The 26,248-nt window shown below is 47.0% G+C and overlaps 3 protein-coding genes and 1 non-coding gene across 10 annotated transcripts in view; 2 read left to right on the top strand and 2 right to left on the bottom strand.

Annotated features, from left to right (window-relative positions):
- The window catches only part of LRSAM1 (leucine rich repeat and sterile alpha motif containing 1), a 38,733-nt gene extending 31,771 nt beyond the window's left edge, over positions 1 to 6,962 (bottom strand). For 2 of the 4 annotated variants that reach the window (XM_032418348.1, XM_032418351.1), the window contains exons 1-7: positions 6,880 to 6,962; positions 6,347 to 6,503; positions 4,269 to 4,375; positions 3,551 to 3,607; positions 2,945 to 2,989; positions 1,815 to 1,892; positions 640 to 708 (exon numbers count right to left, since the gene is read on the bottom strand). In XM_032418348.1, the coding sequence (XP_032274239.1) occupies positions 640 to 708; positions 1,815 to 1,892; positions 2,945 to 2,989; positions 3,551 to 3,607; positions 4,269 to 4,340 (321 nt within the window). In that variant the 5' untranslated portion in view covers positions 4,341 to 4,375; positions 6,347 to 6,503; positions 6,880 to 6,962. Of the gene's footprint in view, positions 1 to 639; positions 709 to 1,814; positions 1,893 to 2,944; positions 2,990 to 3,550; positions 3,608 to 4,268; positions 4,376 to 6,346; positions 6,558 to 6,879 lie in introns of all 4 variants that reach the window. The other 2 variants (XM_032418349.1, XM_032418350.1) reach the window with 2 other exon arrangements.
- RPL12 (ribosomal protein L12) lies at positions 6,934 to 10,718 on the top strand. Its single transcript, XM_032418352.1, has 7 exons — positions 6,934 to 7,146; positions 7,736 to 7,809; positions 8,837 to 8,935; positions 9,298 to 9,379; positions 9,956 to 10,042; positions 10,392 to 10,504; positions 10,667 to 10,718. Exons 1-7 carry the CDS (start codon positions 7,110 to 7,112, stop codon positions 10,670 to 10,672), a joined length of 498 nt encoding a protein of 165 aa, XP_032274243.1. The 5' UTR covers positions 6,934 to 7,109; the 3' UTR covers positions 10,673 to 10,718.
- Positions 9,743 to 9,871, top strand: LOC116641472. Its single transcript, XR_004301188.1, has one exon. It is a non-coding gene; the product is annotated as a small nucleolar RNA SNORA65 (small nucleolar RNA).
- Positions 10,719 to 12,372: 1,654 nt separating the features above from the next.
- Positions 12,373 to 25,408, bottom strand: ZNF79 (zinc finger protein 79). Of its 4 annotated transcripts, none has more exons than XM_032418846.1 (5): positions 24,757 to 25,408; positions 21,184 to 21,272; positions 18,980 to 19,112; positions 18,378 to 18,476; positions 12,373 to 13,837 (listed from the first exon to the last, which is right to left on the bottom strand). In XM_032418846.1, exons 2-5 carry the CDS (start codon positions 21,214 to 21,216, stop codon positions 12,666 to 12,668), a joined length of 1,437 nt encoding a protein of 478 aa, XP_032274737.1. In that variant the 5' UTR covers positions 21,217 to 21,272; positions 24,757 to 25,408; the 3' UTR covers positions 12,373 to 12,665. The 4 variants fall into 4 exon arrangements, with proteins under 4 accessions (XP_032274737.1, XP_032274736.1, XP_032274740.1 ...); XM_032418845.1 differs by having other exon boundaries at positions 24,998 to 25,408; XM_032418849.1 differs by lacking the exon at positions 21,184 to 21,272 and having other exon boundaries at positions 24,998 to 25,408.
- Between the last annotated feature and the right edge of the window lie 840 nt (positions 25,409 to 26,248).

Below are 26,248 nucleotides of genomic sequence, written 5' to 3'. Positions count from 1 at the left end.
GGGAGGGTTCTCAGGGACATTTGGGCTGACAGAGGATGAGCCGCTCAGGCAGAAGGGAGAGCTGAGGTCCGCACGGAGAGGCCCTGCGCAGTAGGGCAGGAAGGCCAGAAGGAGCTGACTGCCGGGAGCGAAGGGGACAGGAGAGGAGGCGGGACAGCAGGTGGGCCCATCGTACAGGGTCTGAAGGGGCACAGTGAAGAAAATGGGTTTTAATGTAAGTGTGAAGGAAAGCCCTTCTTCCTCTGTAAAATGGGGCTAATGCTAGCACCTGCCTGACAGGGAGGCTGCAGGAAATCAGTAGATAATAGGACGGAAACGCTCAGTTCCTTGTGGGCATGCGGGGGGCCCATGACTGATCCGAAGTGGGACGATGAGTCAGAGTGCCGAATTCATCATTTCCTGCTTCCTCCTTGTGGAAGCTCATGATGAAATCCCAAAAGCACAAGCCAAAAATATGGCATGGAGATTCCCACAGCTCAGACTCCCATGGCCAGGGCGTCACCGAGCTTCCTGACGGGAAAGGGGCAGAGGGCGCCGGCGCCCAGGGCAGCCGTGGCCAGAGCCCCACCAGAACTCTCCAGGCTCGTGCAGTTTCTCACTTGCCGTCAGAGGCAGGTGTTGTGTGTCCTGCAGCCATACCTGGAGGGCGGTCAGCTGCCCTATGTCATCAGGAAGAGCTGACAGCTGATTATCGTGAAGATCCAGAACCTGCAGGAGGAAGACAAGCTTAGGGGTCACAGTCACCAACTGAGAAAGCCCGCAGACCTCTGGCTCTGGGGAGGTGAGAAGATACCGGGGCCCCTTCCTGCCTCTGGTGTTGAAACAACATCAGCCCCTCCCTCTCCAACTACGGGATCATTCCATCTCAGCTCCTTTTTCAAAACCATTTCTTCCTTTTTCTTTATCAAATATTTATTTTTAGCTGTTGAGTGAAAACAGTATGCTATGAAATGGTATGCCTAAGTATTTATGTTAAAAAGGAAAACCCTCAGAGTATAAGCACGTTTATGTAGAAAAAGACTATCAAATATGCAATAATATACTGACGGTGGTTCTCTGGAGTGTGAGATGACATTTTTCCTCCTTTGCTTAACTGTATTTGCTAATTTTTTTAGCAATACAAATGAGCAAACAAGGCATAGATCATATATACGAGTACATAAATATGTTCCATTTACATATATATGAAATAGAAACATGCACAAGTATAAAATACATATTTAAAAAATGTATAAAATGTTATTTGTTTTACTACAAAAATAACAAGTGTTGGGCTAGAATAATAAAGAGAAGTAAAAACCACCCCAACTCCTACAAACCAGAGTTAACCACGAAAGCCACTCTGATGCCTGATGCTGCCATTTTTTTCTATGGAGTGCGCCCACGGTCAGCTCATGTTCACGTGGAATAATCCCGAGGCCACAGGCCACATGTACTGTGAATATGTCCCAGTCCCTGTCCCCGAGAGGCTGTCAGGAGGAAGTCAGCCCCACACCGACCGCATGATGCCCGGCATCCCTCCGGGGCCTTCTTGTTTGGGCCCGTCAGTCTCCACACTCTGAGTTCACCTGCTCTGAGTTTTCTGCTTTGTCTTTCTACCTGTTGGGCAAGTTCCCCTGAAGGCAGGGCCTGTGGCTGGTTATCTCTGCAACCCCACCCCATGCACAGCACTCAGGTGCCCCATAAACTGTGCTAATCCAACCCCAGCCTGACTATTAAGTTAGGCTCGTGTAGCATAAACTAACAAAGGGAGCTTGGCTGTCACGTGGTACACCAGGCAGAGTCCCTGAGCCCTGGGAGAAGGGCCCCAGTACCTTGATGGTTATGAGACTCAGGAGGCTGCAGGATTTAGGGAGCAGGGAGGTGAGGTGATTCGTGTGGACAACCAACACCTGTGTGGGAAAGATGTGTGGTGTGTCAGCCGGAGGGAGAGCGGCAAGCACAGCAGCCAGCCTGGTGTAGGATGCACTGCAGACCCTGCATGCCCGCTCTTCCCTGCTCTCCCGGACACTGCAATGGGGGACGTGGCTCAGAATCGTGGTACCTCCAAATGGGGAATCAGATGACCTGAAAGCCTGTAATTTCAAGGGTGGAAGGGATCTTCGAGGCCTAATGCTACCTTCCATCCTGAGAAGGGTCCCCGTGCAGCTGTCCTGATCGTAACCTCCCCTAGCGTCAGCATCGTCATGTGGGGAACAGAGAATAATAAAGTACCTGCCTCCGAGGGCTGCCTGTACGATTAACAAAATAACAGACAAAAAGCACTGAGCCCCGGGCTGGCCTGGGGTCCGGTGCTCAATCCATGTCATCTGTTGCTATTTTTATAGCATCGACCCCCATATAGAAACTTCTAGTGTCAAGGAGCTCACTAGGCTGTTTTTATGGAACATTTTTTACCTCCCTTCATTAGATAATTCATTTAGAATGCTCCTAGTTGTCTACATGCAAAGCCGCGATGCCTTTCCGAAAAATCATTCATTCCATTCTTACTCTCTCTGCCGGGTGACCAGAACGAAATAAGTACAGCTTTCATTATTATGAACAACAAGGTCACCCCGTGTTTACTGCGGCAGGCGTCATACCCAGTGCATTCCAGTCTCCACCTACCTACCTCCCTACGTGTCACTCTTTTAATTCTTAATGCTACCTCTGTGAGAGTAGAACTAGAAATAGGAATGTCTTCATTTCACAGATGAAAAAAAAGGATGTAAGAGTTGGCGGAAGTTGCCCAACTCACGAGGGCCAAGGCCAGGATGTGACCCAGGCCCATCTGACACCAAACTCAACTCTTCCAACTGTGCAAACACCTACTTCAAGGTGAAAGGGTGAAAATCAGGGAAAAGGGAGATGTCTATGCCAAGAAGACAGTGCCTAAAAGTCCCACCTGATTTCAAACAAGCAAACATGCAATAAACAAGTCTATGAAAATGAAGATCCACCTCACCTTCTTCTGTAGAACTTTGCATGTTGCAAAAGCTCCAAATGGAATCTAAGATAAGAGAAAGAAGAGTCAGTGCCTCCCCTCCTGCTGGTTTTTGTTTTGAGTGGCACACATGTGAGGGAGAGATGGGGCAGGAGGTGATCAAGTGCAAAATCCTCACGTGCAGAGCAGCCGAGAGTGTGATGGGGGAGGCTGGTGAGGAATGCTGCTGGGATGTGGTCAGCCCTCCCCTGCAATCAGCTGGCAGGAGACTGCCCTGCCCGGCCCCAGCCCGCACACCATCCCCAGCCCGCACACCATACCCATCAATAGCTCTCTGGGGCAAAAGAAAGATCTCTGGTACTATACAGAGGCTGGAGAAACCCAGATTCTTCCAGTTCCCTAGAAATCTGTGGGTACATTTTCTAGACTCCTTGATTCTCATAGACTGTGTTGAGGCCATCGATCATCTCAATTCTTTTGAGTAAGAACAAAATCCAAGAACACTTCACTTGACTGATGCTTCTGGTATTCTAAAAGCCCCAGTCCACATCTGTCTTTCTCAGGAACATGTGATCCAAGAAAAAAGGACAGATCAAATTCACAGCCAGAACACCAGCCCCGATTTACCTCTGAGAGCTCACATTTAGAGATGTCAAGAATGTCGTCGGCCCCAGCTTCTTTTGCCTGAGAGTAAAAAGAATAATAAAGGGGCGCCTGGGTGGCTCAGTCGTTAAGCGTCTGCCTTCGGCTCAGGTCATGATCCCGGGGTCCCGGGATCGAGTCCCACATCGGGCTCCCTGCTCGGCGGGAAGCCTGCTTCTCCCTCTCCCACTCCCCCTGCTTGTGTTCCTGCTCTGGCTATCTCTCTCTCTGTCAAATAAATAAAATCTTTAAAAAAAAAAAAAAAAAAAAAAAAAAAAAAAAAAAAAAAAAAAAAAAAGAATAATAAAAAATGCGTTCAAACAAAACACCTTGCAGAGCGGACAAACCAGCCAAAGAAACACAGGATCAAGTTGCTGTAAGAGACCAAAGACACCATCTGGTTCAACTAATCCATTTTGCAGGTGCACCAATGATCCCTGCTTCAGTGGGGCTTGAGGTCCAGCACAAAAGAGCAAATGAACAAGTAATGACAACTGTCATCAGTTCCCTCGGGAGGGAAGCGGAAGGCACTCCCGAGTACAGACAGGAGGCCTCACTGGTCTGCTTTGAGTCAGAGATCTCCTCTGGGGGTCAGGGAGGCAGATGGGAGGGAGGGAGCACGCGGCTTGTTTGGGGGCAGCGTGGAGCCCCATTCCATGAGGGCAGAGGCGGAGATGGACTCAGGAAACCCATTTTCCCTCACCAGACACATCTGATACTCCAGGCGTTTCCGAGCCTCTTCACTGGGTTTCCGCTTCCGGAAGAAGAGCGGCATTCTTTTTTCTCCCCCCTGGAGTAATCTTCAGGACTCTAGGGCACAGGAGAGAAATCAGGGCCCGGGGACCCAGGACAGGCAGCACACTAACGCAGAACGCATAGCTGATCTGCCGGACTGCATGACCCTTGATGGCTGTGTCTGCGTCCATCTCAACCATCCATCTGTGCCATGAGCCCAGCACAGCAGGTCTTTCTAAGGATGCTCTTTGAGAATGTGTAACAGACGGGACCGATGAATCACCTCTAGTTCCCGAAACACTGTCAGAGTGGCATCGGCAAACCAAACACTCCACCAGCTACATCATAAGCAAAGAGATCTCTTAATTGAATAAAAATTCCAAGGCAATCCTCAGACACCTTACCACCCTCACAGCTACTGTTCCATCTGATTCTCACCACAGCCCGGTTTAAAGTGATGAAACGGGCGCATGAGCTCAGTGATCTGGTTATATGGCCTGGATTGTAGCAAAACCAGTCTGGAGCTCTGTTCTTTCGAGTCCTGATACTGCGGGGTTTGCCCAACTCCTTCATGCTCGAATAACTTAGCACACACTAATTACAGTGTGCTGAACTCAGAAGCCAGGTGCTTACTGCCTGCCCAGTACCTGCAAGTATCAGCACTTGATAAGGGATAACGATGGGCCCAGGAAGCAATCATCCAGGAAAGCTTATGGTTAACAGCACAGGCTTTGGGATGAAATGTAACTGGGTTTATGGCAGTTCCTCAAAAAATTAAAAATAGAAATACCCTACAACCCAGCAATTGCACTACGAGGTATTTACCCCAAAGACACAAAGGTAGTGATCAGAAGGGGCACCTGCACCCCAATGTTTATAGCATTATCAATAATAGCCAAACTATGGAAAAAGCCCAAACGTCCATTGATTGATGAATGAATAAAAAAAATGTTGTATGTATATACACAATGGAATCTCACTCAGCCATCAAAAATGAAATCTTGCCATTTGCAATGATATGGCTAGAGTGTTATTATGCTAAATGAAATAAGTCAGTCAGAAAAAGACTAATACTATATGATTTCACTCATATGTGGAAATTAAGAAAAAAAAACAGATGAACATATGGGAAGGCAAAAAAAAAGAAAGAGGCAGGCAAACCATAAGAGGCTCTTAACAATAAAAAACAAACTGAGGATTGATAGAGGGAGGTGGGTGGGGGATGGGTTGAATGGGTGATGGATATTAAGAACAGCCCTTGTTATGATGAGCACTGGGTGTTATATGTAATTAATGAATCGCTAAATTCTATTCCTGAAGCCAGTATTACATTATATGTTAACTAACTAGAATTGAAATAAAAAATTGAAATAAAAAAAATGTAACTGGGTTTGAATCCCAGATCTGCCATCCACCAACCATGTCACCTTTGTTCAATCTCTCTGAGCCTCAGTTTCCTCATCTGTATAATAATCTTACCAATACCTGGTTCTGGGAGGATCCAGTGATTTCATATATGTAAAACTCAGCACATTACCTGGCACATAATCACTGCTCAATCATGTCAGCCACATAGCACGATACATCTGACGAATATTTACTCAGGGCCCACTACAGCTAGGGGGAAGATGCAGTTGAAAAAGGTACCCCACTCCTCAAGGGGAGGGGTAGAGATCACAGGTCTCCTCCCATAGCAGCCTGGGCAGTCTGGGGAGACTGCCAACCCGCAGAGCTGGCTCAGGCTCCTCTTGTCACCCCACTTGCCAGCAGGGATGGGGAACAGTCTAAAAACAGCCCTCCCCGATCCCTCCCAGATGACAAGCTCTTCTGCTCCCCAAGGACTAACCCTCTCTCATCCCGTCCCCAAAGTCCAGCCCTCCCACCACCTCCCCCACAGTGATCATCCCTTCTCCATCCCTCCCATAAGATCAGCTCTTCCCAACCTGCTCCCCGATGTCCACCCCTCATCCATTCCTTCCTCCAACGTCTAGCCCATTGGGAAGAACCACACCCATTCTCCCCAGGCTGGAGTGGGGAGAGCCCCACCTGGCTTTGTGGGTGGACAGGTCACCGATGCTCCTTCCCACGGGTGGACCTGACGGCAGGTCGATCACTCGTAGGGCTTGGTCATGGACACAGGGTCGCAGACCACCGGGCACGAGCCCGGGCGGAGCCGGAGTCTGGTCTCCTCCAAACGCAGAAGCTGGGGACCGAAACTCAGAATCTCAGAAAGTCATGCAGACCAGGATGACGAAGTCTAAGACTCAGAACCATAGAATCTTGGAATTAAGAGTTGGACCAAATTTAGACCTGAATAAAATTGTTTCGATAACCAAAATGCACATATCACGAAGGAGCTAAAAGGGGACTGGGGGTCGCCATGGCCCTACGGTCTCGGAATGGGGGTGCAGACCCCTTAGGGGAGGGGCGGGGCGGGGCTTTGCGACCGGGACCAAAGGGTGACCCTCACGATAAGGAAGAATAGAGAACAGCGGGGCCCTGGGGCAGCCCTCTCTTGTCTGCCCCCCCAAGTCGAACCTCCCCGAACCCCCCCTTCTAAACCCCTAGTTACAACTCACCGCGGAGCAGGCGTCAACCTCAGGCACCTGCCCACAAGTAACATGGCGGCAAGGGCGTCGCTGGGAGGCTGGGCGGAGCCGACGGTTCTCGCGAGAATCGCGCTTTCCTGCCTATATCCGGCGCAGTCAGAAGACCTTCCGGTCTTTTGGCTTTCGGCTCGGGGCGGCAAAGGTGCAACTTTCTTCGGTCGTCCCGAATCCGGGTTCATCCGACACCAGCCACCTCCGCCATGCCGCCTAAGTTCGACCCCAACGAGATCAAAGTCGGTGCGTGCTTTAGATGTGGCTGGGGCTGCGAGATGGAGCGGAGCATCCCTCCTCCCCGCAGCCCGTCGGGCCTCCGGCCCAGCCGCCGTTGCCTTTCCCACGCCGGGCTTTTTTAAGTTGCTGCCTGCTAGAGGCCTTCGTAGTGCAGCGATCAGGGCGCTGTGAGGTCCTGGCCGAGTCTCTGACTCATTCTGGGCCTCAGCTTCCCCACGTGTAAATGGGGAGGGAGGACCGGACGACCTGTGGTGGCTTTGCAGCCCGCACGCCTTAGGGTAAGATTTGTGCCCGGGCGCGTCCCCCCTGCACTGGGTTGGCCGGTGGCCGGGCTGTCTCCACGCCGGCCCGGTGCAGGCCTCGGTAGCCGTAGCTGAGCCGAAGGCCGCTGTCCCACGTGGCGCTTGGAGCGGTCCACGTCAGGGGGGAGGCGGCTCGCCCGCTGCGGTTGGGTGGCTTTCTTCGCTCCCAGCTGAGGCTCTTGGTGCTGTTCCGAGAATTGACAAGTGGAGTGGTCAGCCCCAGAAAGATTCGGAGAGACGGCTGTGGCTCCGGGCTCCCTCTGCAGGGACACTGATCTTTTCTTTTCTCCCAGTGTACCTGAGGTGCACCGGTGGCGAAGTCGGTGCCACGTCTGCCCTGGCCCCGAAGATCGGCCCGCTGGGTCTGGTAAGTCATCCTCGTGGAGGGCGGTTTCTTAGCTTGCATTGGTTTGTGCAAACGAGACTGGATCTGAGGTGCCTTCCACGTTGACGGATTGGCAACCCCTGCTGCACCTCGAGCCTCTGAACTGGAAGTGCTCCCATAACAAGGTCTTATGCCAGATTGGAACGTGCTACTTGGAAGCTGTGACTTTCACTCTCCAGGGTCAAGATCTTAACTGCGGCCTTAAGCGTACATGAGGCGTGGGCCGGAGGTCTTGCGTGAAGGTTGAGAAGAGTGACACTGGGCAGCCTGCTTAGCCTGTTTTTTAGTCAGGGCAATGGGCGTATCACTGATGGGGTTAAATATCGGTAGAGGATTAAATGGGATGTGGGTTAAGATCCTGGTGAACTTAACATAGAAGCTTGTATAACCTACTCATTAATATGACCAGCTTCACTGATGACCCCCTCCCTATTTACTCACTTCTCCATTTTGTGCTTTTACTGAGCTTGCGTTTCTCTGAATAGTATTAGGCCTTTATTCCTTGGACATTGGTCTCCTGAACCAAACATTGTTCCCACGTGGGCTTGCTTAACCAGTGTGTTACACTTTTCCTTGGCTCTCCATTTAGTTGGCACCCGCTGAATGTCTTTCCTGGTCAGGCTAGTGGTCGTTAGGAAGTCTAAGTAGTAAATGCCCAGATCCCATCCTTGGAGAAACCTGGTGTCTTTAGAATTCTCCAAGTGATTTGAATGTAACCAGTGTTGGAAATTCCTACGTTATCACATGGGTCCTTATGGGAGGGTAGGTGGGTGAGGGACTTTGCCATCTTACGACCCTGGGCCTGCATCCCCAAACAAACTTCACCTCTAGCCCCATCTCCCTGATGTCTGCTGCTGTGATAGCCATGCCTTGACTTGGTAGGTGCAGTTACGTGCTTCAGACAGTGCTCTGTGTGCTGGCCCAGGGCGTCAGCCAAGTGAGAGGGATGGGTTTGCAGACTGTACATCAACTTAGAGCACAGTGTGATGATACACCTTTCTTTCTCTAGTCTCCAAAAAAGGTTGGTGATGACATCGCCAAGGCAACCGGTGATTGGAAGGGCCTAAGGATTACGGTGAAACTGACCATTCAGAACAGACAGGCCCAGGTACTTGGTTTGAGGGGGAGGGCAGAGGTGGCAACCCTCTGGGATTCCTGGGGGGAAGGTTTTTGGCACCTGCAACCAGTGGTGAGCTGCTGAGGGCAATTTTAAGTGCGGGGAAGGCTTTTTTGAGAGGCTGGATCAAGAAAGAGCAAAGATGTGGGCCTAATACTAACTCTTGTCACCTGTGTGACATTGGGCAAATCACTGTGTCTCTTAGGCTAGAACATGTTTCGATTGTGACAATAACTCGAGAATGTACAGCAAACCCAGTCTGGCCCGTGTTTTTTGAGAGCCAGGTTGCAGTATTGATGGTCTTCCTTAGAGGGTGGAATGGGGCTTACTCACATGGAGAATCTCTTCTGCAGATTGAAGTAGTACCTTCTGCCTCTGCCCTGATTATCAAAGCCCTCAAGGAACCACCAAGAGACAGAAAGAAGCAGAAAAACAGTGAGTGGCCTTTTCCCTGGTAATTTGTGAGTGGTGTCATCTACCCAGTGTGATAATTTAGCAGCACGTTTTCCCTTTGATGGAACCTAGGGGGAGGTGTAGAGGGATTTGATAAGCTGTTAGCCAGGCACCCCCAGGAAGTGTCATGTGGTTCCCCAGTCCCTAACATGAGGCTGGCCCTACTCAGTGCTTGCAGGAGGGAAACAGTAGGGTGAAGTGATAATGATAACCAGTTATCAGGCCACTTCTGAGCTGGATGATGCTCTGAACAGCTTAACCCCAGTAACCAAAACTTGTCTTTTTTCATATTTAAAATAGTCTCATTTGTGTAAGATTAGCAAAGACTTGATTTTGCCCCAGCCACCCGCCACTGCACCCGATCAGTTTCTGTTGGCTGGTGCAATCCAGTGGTGAGCTGATAGTAAACCCCAGCTTAGGAAACAGGGTTGTTCTGCATGTGGATGACTCTGTGCCGAAAGCATGGGAACAGCCTGGAAATAAAGACAAGGGAGTGCATGATGTGGTCTGCTTTGGCCTTGGGTGACCAAGCTTAAACGCTGTTTTTCTTTCCTGCAGTTAAGCACAGTGGAAATATCACTTTTGATGAGATTGTCAATATTGCCCGACAGATGCGACACCGATCTTTAGCCAGAGAACTCTCTGGTAAGTGGACAACATAGAACCCCCTTGTTATATGGGGTGTATTCACTGTGTGGTAGCATTTCCCAATTTGAAGGGAAGTTACTGTAAGATCTACAATTTGGGTGGCAGAATGGCTTGGTATCAGTGAATATTAGGGGCTGGATGTGTTTGCGTATGAAGGGACCTATGGAGACTTTGCATTAGGAGCTTACGGGAGTTCTGAATCTTGGATTAGAGGAGTGGGAATGTCATTCCATAAAATAGGATTAATTCCTCCTTGCCTTCTGTGAAACTCCCAAGTATTTCCCCATGGGTATCTGAGGATCATGAGGGACTGAAGCTCCTCTGATGCTACTTTTCTGAATTCTAGGAACCATTAAAGAAATCCTGGGGACTGCCCAGTCTGTGGGCTGCAATGTCGACGGCCGCCACCCTCATGACATCATAGATGACATCAACAGTGGTGCGGTGGAATGCCCAGCTGTAAGTGACTTCTGTTTCACTTGCCTAAAGCAGGGTGAGAGCTGGAGGAAGGCTAATGTATTCATGGAGATAGGCTGGAACAGTTCTAGAAATGGTCAGTAGTGGGTTTGGACTATAAGATTTTTTTGTCCTACTGACACGTTTCTTTTTTCTTTCCCACAGAGTTAACTACAAAGGAAAATGTTTCAATAAAGGATCATTTGACAACCAGTGGACCTTTTGATGTGGCCTCTTCTTTGGGGGAGCTAGCTCCTTTGTGGTCAGATGGTGGGCCAGGGTGGCAGAACCTGTGAAGTAGTAGCTATTTGGGTAACAAGTTCCTTTTGGGTGACAGATTGATGCCCTGTATGGGACTAGCTCAGAGAAGACACCTAAAGTTCTTGGCCTTTTGTAGGCCGCATATGCATAGAACTCTTCATAAGAATAAAATTCTTTGTCAAAAAGAAAACTTGTACCTCAGCATGAATACGTGGCAAGGAATCTCCATCCCAGACCAGTTTCAATCTTGAGTTGGGCTAGGGGCCCATAGCCCTTAATGCAAGCAAGCCCTGTCAGTTCCGGTGTACAGCTAGGCTTGAGAGGCACTGATGCGAACCTGACCTTTGTCTTGAGTCCTTGAGGGCCATTTTCTAATGGCATGTTTTGGTCTTTCCGAGTCTTGCTCTTTTTCATTAGTTATGTTCGACTTGAGCTCATGACTCCTACTTTTAAGTGTGTGGTAAATGGAAGGATGAACCAAAATACCTGGGTACTGGGGTGAGCTACACCTGAGTAGCTTAGAGGGGCTTCTGGGTACCAGCCTAAAGGGAGGGGCTTGGGAGTAACTTACCCAAGAACTTAATGGCCTTGGCATTAGTTGTATTGCCTTAAATTTATCAATAGGCCTTTAGAGTAGGTGGGTTTTAATTCCCTTCCCTCCCCCATAAGCAGGGTTGGAGAACTGTAGTGGGAAGGATTACCTGAGAATTCAGGTGAATGAGGGAGGGATAAGCCTTCCAGGACCTGGGCCAAGTGACCAAGAAACCAGAGTTAGAGGCCTTGGGTGATAGCGGAATAGGACTCAAGTCAAATGGCTACCTAAACCCAAACCATGTGGGTTTATTTTGGAGATGAGGTCCTGCTGGCTGGGTATGAGGATGGCATGTCAAAAGACAAGACCCAGGACGCAGCAAGGGAGAAAGGGGGCCAATAATGAAAATCTTGCTGTAAAGGAAACTTCTCCAGGAAGGAAAATGAAGGCCCCACTGGCCCATGAGCTGGGGAAAGATGGTAGGCCTCAGGTTGTCCTAGTGGCTCCGCAGAGGGGTATACCATGCTGAGGCATTTCACTGGCTTCTAGATAACCCTCAGCCTGTTTTTACCTTCTGGGTGTTTTCTTTATAGCAGCAGCAAACACTTGAACATCTCAAGTAGAGATTGGGCCTGGCAGTGTCTAGATTTTCCTATATAGAGCTTAAAAGAGTGGATATCCCTCCCCCACCCCGATGAGATTATAACATGAAGAACCTTTCCTCAACTTAAATTACTCCTTACTATGGAGAAACTGTTCATTCCTGTCAAGTGTTGGTTCTTTTAATAGCCCTCATTCAAGAACCATCCCCAAAATAGCTGGCCTTTAAGAAAGAACCAAGTCCATGGGGCGCCTGGGTGGCTCAGTCGTTAAGCGCCTGCCTTCAGCTCAGGTCATGATCTCAGGGTCCTGGGATCGAGCCCCACATCGGGCTCCCTGCTCCGCGGGAGGCCTGCTTCTCCCTCTCCCACTCCCCCTGCTTGTGTTCCCTCTCTCGCTGTGTCTCTCTCTGTCAAATAAATAAATAAAATCTTTAAAAAAAAAAAAAAAAAAAAAAAAGAAAGAACCAAGTCCTTCACTCATTAATCACTTACTCCTTATGGTTTCTGCAGTGCTTGCTATACAAAATACAGTTTGGCTCACTGAATGAAGGTAAGTATAATTTGAGTTGGGTTCTTGATGCTTGAAGAGTTGAGAAAGAAGAGTGCTCCTGAGACTTTCCACCTGCAACATGTAAAATCGGGGCTATTTATTAAAGGTGCTTTTGGTGTGGCTCTGAGCTACAGACCATAAAACTCCGAGGTCTCCAGATGTTTTTCAAACTACCTGCATTTCCTGCCAGGTCCCCACCCACTTTGGTCCTATCTCTGGTTACTCTCCAGCATGGAGTCTCTGGTGTCTGATGAAAGCGGAGCTACACCGGAAGGCCTTCCCACACTCCCTACATTCATAGGGCTTCACACCAGTGTGAATCCTCTGATGCTGACTAAGGGATGAGCTCTGGTTAAATGCCTTCCCACACTCATTGCACTCATAGGGTTTTTCTCCTGTGTGAATTACATGATGTCGAATAAGGGCTGAGCTCTCACTGAAAAATTTCCCACATTCATTACATTTATATGGCTTCTCCCCAGTGTGGGTCTTCTGGTGGATTATGAGATTTGTGCTTTGGCTGAAGGCCTTTCCACATTCGCTGCACTTGTAGGGTTTCTCTCCCGTGTGAGTCCTCTGATGGTTTGTGAGGTTTGCGCTCTGGCTGAAGGCCTTCCCACATGCAGCACACTTATAGGGTTTCTCCCCGGTGTGGATTCTCTGATGCTGAATAAAGGCGGCACAGTAACTGAAGGCCTTCCCACACTCACTGCACTTGTACGGCTTCTCCCCCGTGTGGGTCCTCTGGTGGTTTGTGAGATTCGCACTGTGACGGAAGGCCTTCCCGCAGTCGCTGCATTCATAGGGCTTCTCCCCGGTGTGAATCCTCTGATGCTGAACAAGGGCTGAACAGTCACTGAAGGCTTTCTCACACTCGCTACATTTGTAGGGCTTTTCTCCGGTATGCGTTCGCTGGTGCTTTGTGAGGTTTGCGTTCTGGCTGAAGGCTCTTCCACATTCGCTGCATTTGTAGGGTTTCTCTCCGGTGTGAATCCTCTGGTGCTGAATAAGAGACGAGCTCTGGCTGAAAGCCTTCGCACACTCGCTGCACTCGTAGGGTTTCTCCCCGGTGTGAGTCTTCTGGTGCTGAGAAAGGGAAGAACAGTAACTGAAGCCTTTGCCACACTCGCCACATGTATACGGTCTTGCTCTGTGGGGCTTCATAATAGGGGAATCCCTCCTGAAGCTCTGTGTGTGTGTTTCCCATTTCCGGGGTCTCACTTCTGTAGGAACTCTCTGTTGTGGAGAAAGGACTGGTCTCAGGTTGAAGCTCTTCCCCAGTTCAGTGTTCCCGTGAGCAGACTCCCCAGGGGGCAGCTCTATACTTGTGTCTTGGAATGAATCTTCAGAAATGTCATGCTCGGGTGGCGATTCAGACATAATCTTCCAGTCTGAAAAACATTTAGAAAAGCATTTTTCCCCCCTTCGGTGGAAGAAAAGGTACTACTGAAATACAAAAGGCTGATGGAGTTTGGCCGAGCTCCCATGCAGGCAGGTCTGATGCTCCACCCCTTTCACCCAGAACAGCTGCCTCACGTTTCTGTTCTCAACCATAAATATTGACCAAGATGGCTCTTCAGAGACATTAGCACGCCTTACTCCCTTTCCTAAACTGCCAAAGGATACAGAAGTTTACCCTAATCTCCCTCAGATGCAATGCTCCCGTATTTCTGACCCTTTCCTCTGCTTTGGCAACTACTGGACAGTCTCCACTTGTCTTTAGTCTCACAATTCTTGGTGTGGTTTTGGGCAATCTGTTTACCAGGCTTAAATAATTCACTTTACAAAGCTGATGATCAGTGCCAGCAAGATGAATTCTTTGACCTATCAAATCAGCTAGATTTCAAAATTCTAGAATGTTGCTAGGGGTGCAGCATCATGCGATCTTACACACTGGTGTGACCACCTTTCTGGAGAGCAATCTGGTTGCATGTGTCAAGAGTCTTTAAAATGCTGACATGAGAACCGCACCTGTAAGAATCTGTCCTAAGAAACGAATGAGAAATTACACAAAGCTGTGTTGACAAAAGCGCTTACAGCATTATTTGCCAAAAAAAAGCAAACACCTAAATAAATGTTTAATAAAGGAATGACCATAGTATAGCCAACAGAGGGACCCCTATAGAGGCCATGTTTGAAATGGGTACACTATTGTTCCTTCTGTAGAAAGGTATTTACTGAGGAAACACTGCAAAGATGCACAGTGTGAGTGTAAGCAGTGTTGTCTTTGGGTTGTGACATCAGGCAATTTTTATTTTCTTCAATGCTTATCTGTATTTTTTAATGTTCTCCAATGTCAGTATTATAAAAAAGATAAAAACATTTCAGAGAATATGCAGTGATAAAAAGAAACCTACTGTTAAATGAAAAAAGGAGCATGTAAACTTACACTGTTATTTCTACTTTAGAAAAAAGTACAAGCTCTGGGTCTGAGCCTCCCCATTAGGGGGCACCTGGCTGGCTCAGTTGCTAGAGATTGTGACTCTTGATCTTGGGGTCATGAGTTTGAGCCTCACGTGGGGGTTGGTAGAGATTATTTAAAAGAAAAAAAAAATTTAGAAAACAAAGAAAAATATATCACTGCATTTGTGCTATGAAGAAGATGGAAGGGACCTCTGTGTGGTGGGATGACAGGGGACCTTGGTTTTTTTAATCCTGTTCCAAATCTCAAATTAACCTATTTTACTAGAAAAAAAGTCATTTTAAATAGAATAAATAACATTGCTTTTATAATCAGAAAATAGGTCTTTTTTAAAGAAGAGTTAACGATTCTTAACCCTTTCTGGGATCTCCCTCATTTTAAGAGAAAACTTTATAATGTGAGTACTGTACACTACTGGGAAACTGTGAAGCACAAGGCCCCACGCACCTCTCCGACACTGGGGCTTGAACATAAGGAGGTGGAGTTTCAGGGAGGGCTATGGAGCTTCCTTTCATGAGCGTCAATTTTCCTGGAGATTCTTTCGGTTTCTACTTATTTCTCAGAGGAGAGAATAGCAAGGTTAGTTCTGGGTGACCTTTATTTGTATTTCTATATGGAACCTTGACCCAGATAGCTTGGGTTTAAATCCTGGCTCCACCTCTTACTAGCTATGTGATTGTGGGCAAATTAATCTATTTCTTGGATGCATTATCTATAAATGTAGCTCTCAAAGAATTACTGTGAGGATTAAATGAGTTAAAACATATAAGGGACCCTGAGGGATAGTTAAATGTCATATGAGTGCTTGTTATTATCTTAGGCTTTTTCCTTGTAAACCTTCTGAAATGGTTTCCCTCCTGAGAGCACGTGCCCACTAATGCCCAATCTACCATGAGCACAGCAGTCCCAGGGCATCATCTCCATGTAATTCAGTAGTTGATCATATGTGGCTTTGACAGCTCTGAAAACTTGACCATCTATCAGAAAAGATGGAAAGAAGAAGAAAAGTGCCAAGAAAAGCAGCAGTAGGGGAAAGGAACAATTCAGGAAACTGCATGATGCTCATGAATCGTCCTATCTCTGCCCACCTTACCTCTCCACCTGGCTCCTGTAGGAGACTAAGGACGTCCACACCAAATGTGCCCAAAACGGAACAACTGGTTTTCCCTTTCCAGCCAGTGTCTTCGTCTGTCTTCTTGTTCATGGTTCTGCTCAGGCCAGGGTCGTCCTTAATGCTCCTTCCACCCCCTCACATCCAATTCACTGGCAAGTCCTATTGGCTTTAACACCTAAAATGTCCTGAATCCTTCCTACCAGCCACCATCCTCTCTCTCTGGAGTGTCTGCAACAGACTCCTAACTGATCTCCCTGCTCCTACTCCTGAACCCTGGAAGTCTTATTCTCCATATGCAATTTTTAAACACAAATCAAGTATGGTCCCCTTCCCGCTCAAAACCCTCCAGGGCTTATCTTACTATGTGAATAAAATCTGAATGCCTTACCGTGGCCTCCAAAGCCCTGAATGATCTGTTCCCTGCCTACTACTCTCCCCCGGCTTACTGAGTCCTAGGGTCTTCTGATCCTAATACAAGTCAAGCTCATCCCCACCTCAGAGCTTCAACACATGCCATATCCCAGAATGTTCCTCTCCCAGACACTCACATGGCTGGCTTCTTCTCTTCCTTCAGACCTCAGCCCTGACATCACCTCCTCCAAGTGGTCTTTCCTAGTCATCTGACTTACAACAGCCCCCAACCTCCATCTGTATTCCCATTCTCACTTTCATGCTCCCCATCACTATTCCCTTATCCTGCGTTCCTTCAGAGTATGCCTCACTATCTGACATTACATCAGTAATTTTGTTTACTCATTTTATTTATGTTCCTCACATCACAGGATATAAGCAGGGCCTATGTCTTGTTCTCTGTTGTACCTTCAGTAGCTAAAGCAATTCCAGGTATTTACCAAATGCTTAATGAGTATTTGTTGACTGAATGAGTAACAAATTCAATGTGAAAAAGGCAAACTGACCAGTTGGGCCTGGGAAAATGTTAACATCCACAACAGAAGTTCCTAAAGCAAGCAGTGAGGTGAAGGTACTTTAAAGACCATGGTGGCGGGGGTCGGATGGGGTACCGGAGGGCTCTGAAAGCAGCCCACAGCGGCCGAGCAATGCCCAGGTTGCTGTGAATCTCAGAGCAGAGGTGCAACACCATGGAAGCAGGGTATCAGTTACTCCAGTAGCCAGACTGAAACTTTTCTCAAACTACTTCACGATCATACAGCTAATACAGCACTCCATAGTTGGTAACTTTTTTTTCATGTATATTAGTTTGTAAAATCAGATTTGGTGATAACACCACTTCCCAAGTTGTTTCTAATAACGTGTTGATCTGACCTTTTTAGGATCCTGAAACTCTCTGAGGCTGTGATGAAACCTTTTTCCAGAAAAACTCAGCCATTGCCCTAGCCACATAACCCCACATTCAGTTTCTGAAATTCTACACAGGGCGTACCGCCTGGGATAAAAGGCCCCACATGGCGAGCATGGTGCCGGGCAGCAAAGGGACCACCGAGGCTCCTGTAAAGGAAGGATTTCAGCAAGCCTGAGTGGTTCCCGGGTAACAACAGGGCTGAAGTAACGTGTGACAGGCTGTTTAGAAAGTAGATAGTAAGATGGGAAGGAGAAGAGTTCTGATTGACTGTGCAGAAAATCTGCCAGACTTTGTTCTCACTGCCTTGCAGCCACAGTAATCAGAAAGGAAGATATAAAGCATTAGGCTACACCTCCAAACAAATTGTAAGCTTTGTCACCTTCAAGTTCATTTATACTTCTGATGCTTTAACTTTTAAAATATCGGAAGTGGCTGGAACCCCGGGAGAAGCTCCTGAGGCCCGGGCAGAGGACACACATCCACAGGGGCTGAAGCATGAAGGTGGGGGTGGAGCGAGCAGCCTTGGATGAGGAGCAAGAGATAAAACAGCAACTACGGCTTCCCTTTTGGTTTTCCTGAGGTCCTCAGTATTAGCCCTTTAGGAAATTCTAGCAGGGTCACATAGAGGGAGAGAAGGCATCCAATTAAGGGCCAGAGAGGGGAGTAGCAGTAGGTATCACAGCTGGAGGTATGGGTAAAGGTGGGCACCTGAGAGCCTAAGTGAGGTGAACCCCAAGCAGAGAACGTGCTAGGCCAGCAAAGATGACTCTTCATTCCCCCCGAGGCCAGCAATACCACCTCTGGTCCCAAATATCTCCCAGCCCAGGGGAACTCTGCCAGGAAGAGGTGTGGAACAGTGGGCTTTGGAATCAGACAGACCTTGCCTCGAAGGCCTGCCATGCCACTTTCTAGCCGTGAGGCTATGAACCAGCAAGTCAGCCTCTTCCAGCTTTAATTTCCTCATCTGTAAAATGGGGGTTCTATCTACCTCATGGGGTTATCAAATGCACTAATGTGTATTTCAAAAGGGCTTTTGCTCTCCAGACTCACTGGCTTCAGCGCCTGCTCACTTACCAGGACAGGTACTCCTCAGGCCTCCTCCCTCCAGCATCCATGGGCCTTCTTCCCTTTGTTCCAACTGGGAGTTCATGCCGGGCTGGGAAACTGGAAGTCCTGTTCAAGGGGAAAAACGGGCTTTAGAGATTTAGATTAAGTATAAATAGCCACCCAGAACCCAGGGAAGTGGAAACACACCAGTTAGGTCATTTTTTTCATTCATTCAACAAATATTTATTGCGCACGTAACTGGGTCCCAGGCACTGGGGGATGCAGCAGTAATTAAGACAGATGAGGTGCCAAGGAGGGGTCAAGTCAAGTCAGGGAATTAAGCCCCAAAAGCAAGTTATTTACAACAACAGGAACTTACTGAATATGGAGGAACTGGCCTGAAGGTCACCCTACCCCTCCTGGGAAATAAGAAAACAGGGAGCTGCAGTCTCAGGGGGAGCAAATGAAACTGCCTATTTCTCAAGCTGGAATGCAGAGACCTTTCACTAGGGAACCAGGAGGAATAAACACTATATAAAGTGTCAGAGCAACTCGGGATCACTCAACACTGGAAAGTGCCACAGATATTCAGAACTGAGTAGATTCTACATTTCAAATGGCTTCCTTACCCAGCAGGACCAGATTCCTGGCGTTTTCTGGTATCCCCTCCTTGAACCTTGGAGTCCCCCTCGGAGCAGGGATCAAGTGCCTCCACCCATCCTGGGTAAAAGCTACAGTCACACTGCTGAAGGGCGTGGACCCCTGAAATGACAAGCACATTCCTTCTTGCCCACTGGCCTCAGGATATGAGGCAGCTCTGGGCAGCTCAAGAAAAGCATTTATTGATCACTTTCTATGTGCCTAACACTATACTGGATACTGACACACAAAAATAAATCAAATACAGTCTCTTTGCATGTTTACAACTCTGACGGACTTTATATATAAATGGAGAGAGTACATAAACAGCTATATCTATATATAAAAGAAGGAAATGGGCAGAAATGAACAGGTGCTCAGGAACTAAAAGAGCCAATGTAGACAAAACAAAATTAGAATGTATAAATTTATGCAATGAAAAATGAGAAAGAAATGTGAAGGCTCAATTTTTCGGAGTGTTTATTAAACGTTCCTATGAACTTGGATATCACACAGTACAAAAGGAGAGCCAGACATGTATGTGACTGCCTGCAGTAACGTGTCAGAGACAGGCAGACCAGTTGCCAGGATAACAGAGAAGGAATCCTGCATGGAGGACAGAGGAAGACCACAGAGAGGAGGTGATTGCCGAGCTGGCCTTGAAGGAGAAAGGCTGTCAATGGAGAAAGAGAAGGTTATCCAACGCAGGGGAGGCTCATGAGCAAAGGCATAGAGGTGAGAAAGGCCTCATGTCTGTTTTCAGTGCAAGTGATGGTACCTCTACCTATCTCGTGGGCCACACCAGAAACCTGGGTGTTATCTTCCCCTTTCCTGCAGCTCCCCACAAATCACTGCATCTTCACCTTCCTTCACAGTATCACTAGATTTCACACATTTCTCTCCATGGCCCCGTCACTACCTTATTTGAAGCCAGCATAATTTTCCAAATTATGACCTCTAATTTACCTGGTCTTCCGATCCATCCTTCATACTAAGAAATGCAGTACAATGGGACAAAGAGGGTCTTTTTTTAAAAAACCATGAAATATTTAAAACATTTGGGTCATTTTATAATAGTCAAGAGAGTAAAATCCACCATAAAGATTTAAGTGTCATGAACTTTGTAACAAACAGTATATAACTAATAAAGAAAACACTGTAGGAAGTACAGAAGAAATTTAAAATATTACAGCTGTGAGATGTTAAAATAACTCAGTCATTAGCAGGGTTAATACAAAATAAACAACAAAATAAAGCTATGGAAGAACTGAGCAATTTAATTAATAAGGTTGAGCTAACAGAGCCACTGAACCCTGTGTTCTGCAATCACACTACACCTGGCTGTTCTGGGTTGACAAAAGACACTGTGTCCCCATGGAGCACAGACCAGCTGAATGGGCAGATAGAGAAACCAAAGTGACAACTGGGGAATATCTAAGAAAATAAGATCCACAGCCAAACATTTTCAACATAAACAAGAAAGGAAGAATATAAATTAGAAATTCAACTCAAGAGGTTAAAAGATCAAATTCTAAAATAAATCTGACAAAAGTGAAAGCAAAAAAGAAAAAAAATCTGTTACTAAGAGAACCAATGAGAAAAATCCAAGAGCAGACTTTCTAAAAAGGAAAAGAAACAGATCAATACCTAGTCTAGTCAGGAAAAAAGGGTAGAAGACAGTTCCTATCCTGGTAGAAGGACTATGCAAAAGAATACACTAGAAATGATTCTGTAGCATACTCTTAATGAGAAGGAGAAACATTAATCACATTCTGTAAAGTGGAAATAAAAAGAAGATTAAAAGCAGGACAAACCCATTTTGGGAAAATAGAAAAGGAAGACCATGGGGGCACCTGGCTGGCTCAGCCAGTGAAGCGTGTGATTCTTGATCTCAGGGTTGTGAGTTCAAGCCCCACACTGGGTGGAGAGATGACTTAAAAATAAAATCTTAAAAAACAAAAACAAAAAAGAAAAAGAAAAGAAAAGGAAGAATAGGACTGAAAAGACACAAATGAAAATGTTAAGTGTTTCATCTCTGTGGTTAGTAAGTGTGAGTTTTTGGGTATGTTTTCTGTGTTTTTCAGGTTTTCTACAATAAACACGAACTCCTCTTATAATTAAAAAACAGGAACAAAAAAACCCTTTAATATTAAAAAAAAAAGAGGCTGCCTCTCAGAGTACATTTCCAACTTACGTGGGCCCCAACTGTGAGGAGACCAGCTGCCATTCCTTCATCTCCTGTGCTTTTGTCTTGGGGAAGGGCAATGTCTGCAGAAGGCAGCTCTGGAAGGAGAGAAACCAATGAGGCTTAAAAGTTACAGCTCACCAAGCTAGAGAGTCTCACATTCTCACTGTGAAGAAGGGGGTTCCCAGGACATTGCAGGTTGCAGGGGACTCGGGCTGAATCTGCAGACTGATTTCTCCATTCCCCTTCCTACCTCAGAAATCCCATCAGTTCACTCAGACGCAGGGAGTCATTAGAGTAACAGACTCTCAAGGAGCGTAGGTCCCCCACTTACCAGCAGTGTGCAAATCATATAACCTTTCTAGGTCGCATTTTTCTCATCTGTAAATGGGAATGATAATCTCTTGTAAAGTTGCTGGGAAGATGAAAGAAAAACGCAAAGTAGCTGGCACAACGCCTCGCATGTAAGCACACAGCTTACAAACATTATCTGCTGCCGAGTTTGTTGGGAGCAAGTAGCTCTGCAGATTTAAGATATTTGCCAACTCAAGAAAGGTAATGACCAAGTAGGATTCATCGAAGGAACGCAAGATTAGTTCATCATATGAAAATTAATCTGCTTAATATACCAATGTAATGAAAAGGAGATGACTCCACATGGATCATTTCAATAAACACCAAAAAGGCGGGGCGCCTGGGTGGCTCAGTCGTTAAGCGTCTGCCTTCGGCTCAGGTCATGATCCCAGGGTCCTGGGATCGAGCCCCGCATCGGGCTCCCTGCTCGGCAGGAAGCCCGCTTCTCCCTCTCCCACTCCCCCTGCTTGTGTTCTCTCTCTCGCTGTGTCTCTCTCTGTCAAATAAATAAATAAAATCTTTAAAAAAATAAAATAAAATAAACACCAAAAAGGCCATTCTGTAAAATCTGTCACCCTTTCCTGATACATTCAATAAACTAGGACGAGAAGAGAACATCCTCAACCTGATAAAAGACAACTATGGAAAACCCAGGTTTACATCATACTTAATAGTGGAAGACTGATACTTTCCCCGAAGATCAGGAACAAGACAAGGCTATCTGCTCTCACTTCTGTTCAGTATTATACTGGAGGTTCTAGCCAGGGAAATTAGAAAGCTGGGGGCAGTGGGGTGGGGGAGGGGGTGGGGGGGTGGGAAGTCATCCAGATTGGAAAGGAAGAAGTACAATTATCAATATTTGTAGCTATGATTTTGTATATGGAAAATCCTAAGGTGGGGCACCTGGCTGGCTCAGTTGGTAGAGCATGTGACTCTTGATCTCAGGGTCATGAGTTCAAGCCTCACATTGGGTGTGGAGTCTACTTAAAAAGTACAATAAAATAAAATAGCCCTGCTATAAAAAAAACAAATAAATAAAAAGAAGAAGAGAAGAAAATCCTAAGGAATCCACAAAAAAAAAAGCCCTGTCACAGCTAAGTAAGTCCAGCAAAGTTGCAAGATACAAGTTGGATATATAATAAAAAGACAACCCAATTAAAATTGGGCAAAGGATTTGAATAGACCTTTCTCCAACCATATTTCTATACACTAGCAATGAGCAATCCAAAAGTGAAATTAAAAAAAAAAAATTCCATTTGCAAGAGCATTAGAAGAATAAAACACGAATAAATTTAACAAAGGAAATGCAAGACATGTACACTGAAGGCTACCAAACTGTTGAAATTACAGAAGATATAAATAAATGGAAAGACATCCCATGGATTCATAGACTGGAAGATAATGTTGGGATGGCAGTGCTCACCAAATTATCTACAGAATCAATGTAATCCCTAACAAAATCCCAGCGGACTTTTTAATAGAAATTGATTAAGCTGATACTAAAATTCATCTAGAAATGCAAGTGACCCAGAAGAGCCAAACAAACTGGAAAAAGAAGTTGGAGAACTCACATTCACACTATCAAAACCTTGTACATGGGGTGCCTGGGTGGCTCAGTTGGTTAAGCGTCTGCCTTTGGATCAGGTCATGATCCCAGAGTCCTGGGACTGAGCCCCGCATCAGGCTCCCTGCTCAGCGGAGAGCCTGCTTCTCCCTCTGCTCCTCCCCCTGCTTGTGCTCTCTCTCTCGCAAATAAATAAAATCTTAAAAAAAAATGGAAAACAACAAATGTTGATGAGGATGTGGAAAAATTAGAACCCTCCTACATTGCTACTGGGATTGTGAAATGATGCAGTCACTGAGGAAAACAGTGTGACAGATCCTCAGAAAGTCAAACAGAGGTACCCTATGATCCAGCAGTTCTCCTAGGTACACAAATAAGAGAAACGAAACACATCCACACAAAAACTTGTGCACACACGTTCAGAGCAGCATTATTCACAATAGCCAATACTGGAAGCCACCCAAATGTCCAGAACTAAGGAACAAAATGTGGTATATCCATATAACGAAATATTATTCAGCCACAAAAAGGAATGAAGTACATTCATTCATGTTACAACACGGATGAAATTTGAAACATTACTCTAAGTGAAATAAGCCAGACACATATTCTATGATTCTATTTTTATGAAATGTCCAGAATAGGCAAATCCGTAAGAACAGAAAGTAGAAATCCATAGACTAGGGGAGGAGGAAATGAGGAGTGATGATGGTTAATGGGTATGGGCTTTTTTTTTTTTAAAGAGAGAGCACCATGTGCGCAGGCGTGGTTGGAGGTGGGAGGAGGGGCAGAGGGAGGGGGAAGGAGAGAATCCTAAGCAGGCTCCGGGCCTCACTCCCAGTTTGATCTGATGAAATGGTTATGGGCTTCATTTGGGGGTGATGAAAATGTTCTGAAATTAAATAGTGGTGATGGTTGCACAACTCTGTGACTATACTAAAAGCCACTTTATTGTAGACTTTAAAAATGAATGTTACAGCATGTGACTTATACCTCAATAAAAAATAATAGAAGAGGTAGTGTAGCCCTCAGAAAAAGAACTACTAGGTCTGAATATTGGTCTTAGTACAGATCTTACGTTACTGAGTTGTACTAACTCCACTGTACCTTCATGTCCTCTTTGGTAGTACCGGGAGGATGATAACCACCCTGCTTGCTGTTCCCAAGTCTCTGGGGGAAGACAACATAAAATGCTGGATGTGAAATTGGACTTTAAGAGTCACAGACCAATAAAGGGACCCCTTGATCTAGGGGAGGATGGCACAGATCTCGGTGGTTAAGATTACATACACGTTTGTTCTGTTCTATCGATTGTTCAAGATGCTTTCAAAAACGTTATTTTATTTGATGCTTACAGTTCGTAGAGGTAAACGAGGTAGTTAACGTTATTTTACCCTTTCCTCCACGAAGAAACACGGGTTAAAAGACCTAAACCGGTACCCCATAGCTTAAACAGGAATCCTAGCCTTCTGATTCCAATCCCCCAACATCCCCTTCGACTTCACAGTCCAACTGCGCTGAACGGGCCCTCAATCTCATGTGGAGCCAAAGGCTCCTGTTCTGAGAATCCCTGGCTGCTTCAAGAACGGCTGGAACATCAGAAACAATAGGAGACCCTGGATCGTCCCATTTTTCCTTCCCAGGGCCCATTTCTCTCGACTCACAAATGCCATCGGTGCATCAAGCAGATCGGGTAAGAAGTAGGATAGTCAGAGATTATTCAGGTCTGAGCGCCTCGAACTTTCTTGACCCTAGAATTCTTCACTCAAAAAAGGATTATCCCCAACCACTTGTGGAAAGGATAACCGCAGAGTTCTGGTCCCGGTCACACAGCTCCATCGGCGGGCAGGCTGGAACAAGACGCCGGATCTCCTGCAAACCCCTCCCTCTACCACTCCTTCTCACCTCCTTCCTCCGGCATTTGGGTCCCACCTCGTGCTAGCGCCTCCCAGCAGTTCTCTGAGCCCCAGCCGCGCTCTGCAGGCCTGCTCTGACTGCTCCCGGCTTGGACTCTTCTCTCCAGCCTCTCCCCTCAGAGGCCGGGTCTGAGCCTGCGATGCTGGGCCCTGGGAGCGCGGGTCGTGCCCGTCCAGCCAGGTCGCTCAGTGTTCCCAGCGGCAGCCAGGCCTCGCGGCTCAGAAGTCCGTGGAGCAACCACCAGCCCGGTCTCAAGCAGAACGCCGCATGGAAAAACCCGCTGCCGGCTACTCCAGAACGCTACAGGCTCCCAGCTCGAACTCAGAAACCGCCGCCGCAGGTACTACCAAACACCAGGCCCAGCTCCCGTGCCAGCCACAGAGGACGCGCTCCAATAGCGCCACTTCCGGTCATGCGTACGGATCTCCCCGCCCCACCGGACTCCATTTCCCAGAAGTCTCCGAGCTCAGCTCGGGCCAAAACCTATTTCTCTATGCCAGGTTTGTGGCCTATACACCCTTGTGGACCGTACTTCACAGAGAGGCTCCGCCTGTTCTTGATCCCGGAATTTCTTATTTATCATGCTTTGTCCACATGCCATTCAGGTCCACCGAAATCCCACGGCGGGAGCCTCTGAGGAGGAAAGCAACTTGGCCGCGAAGGATCCTGGGAGCTGCGGTTCTAGCGCAGGCGCAGATCTACGCTGGCGCTGGAGGCTTCATTTCTGCTCAATTCTCCTCCGTGGTTCGGCGTTCCGGATTACTGGGTCGCGGGGGTCCTCTCGTGACGCGACCTTCAGCTCAGGGCCTAACTCTAACCACCTTCAGGGTTCTCCAGCCTTTCGAAAGTTTTGGAAGAGGAAAGGAAAGGAGGGAGGGCCCCTCAGTGTGAGCAGGGCAGCCACGGGTTGGTGCCCTGGAACTCTCAGAATATAAAAACCTATCCGCAGGAGGGAACTTCTTCAGTAATTTCAGGGGTAGAAGAAGCCCTGAATAGTGTTAATAGTGTTCCATAAGCACTATTGCGGGAGGAGATTCGTAAATATTCTATCCCTTGGAGCCTTCCGTGCTGTGCCAGAGGATATTTCGATGGGCTTCCTTAGAGCACTGATGACATTTTCCCCTCTTGCCTGTTGAAAATTATTCACTACTCCAGCGATTTTCTGATCACTAATTCAGTTTTGAGGCATTTTGACGTTAAGAAGATGGGAATGCATTACCTGGGAAGCAGAAAAGAGTT

This window comes from Phoca vitulina, unplaced genomic scaffold (genome assembly GCF_004348235.1).
Source record: "Phoca vitulina isolate PV1807 unplaced genomic scaffold, GSC_HSeal_1.0 scaffold21, whole genome shotgun sequence".
NCBI lineage: Eukaryota > Metazoa > Chordata > Mammalia > Carnivora > Phocidae > Phoca > Phoca vitulina.
This window is presented reverse-complemented; position numbering and strand designations above follow the sequence as displayed.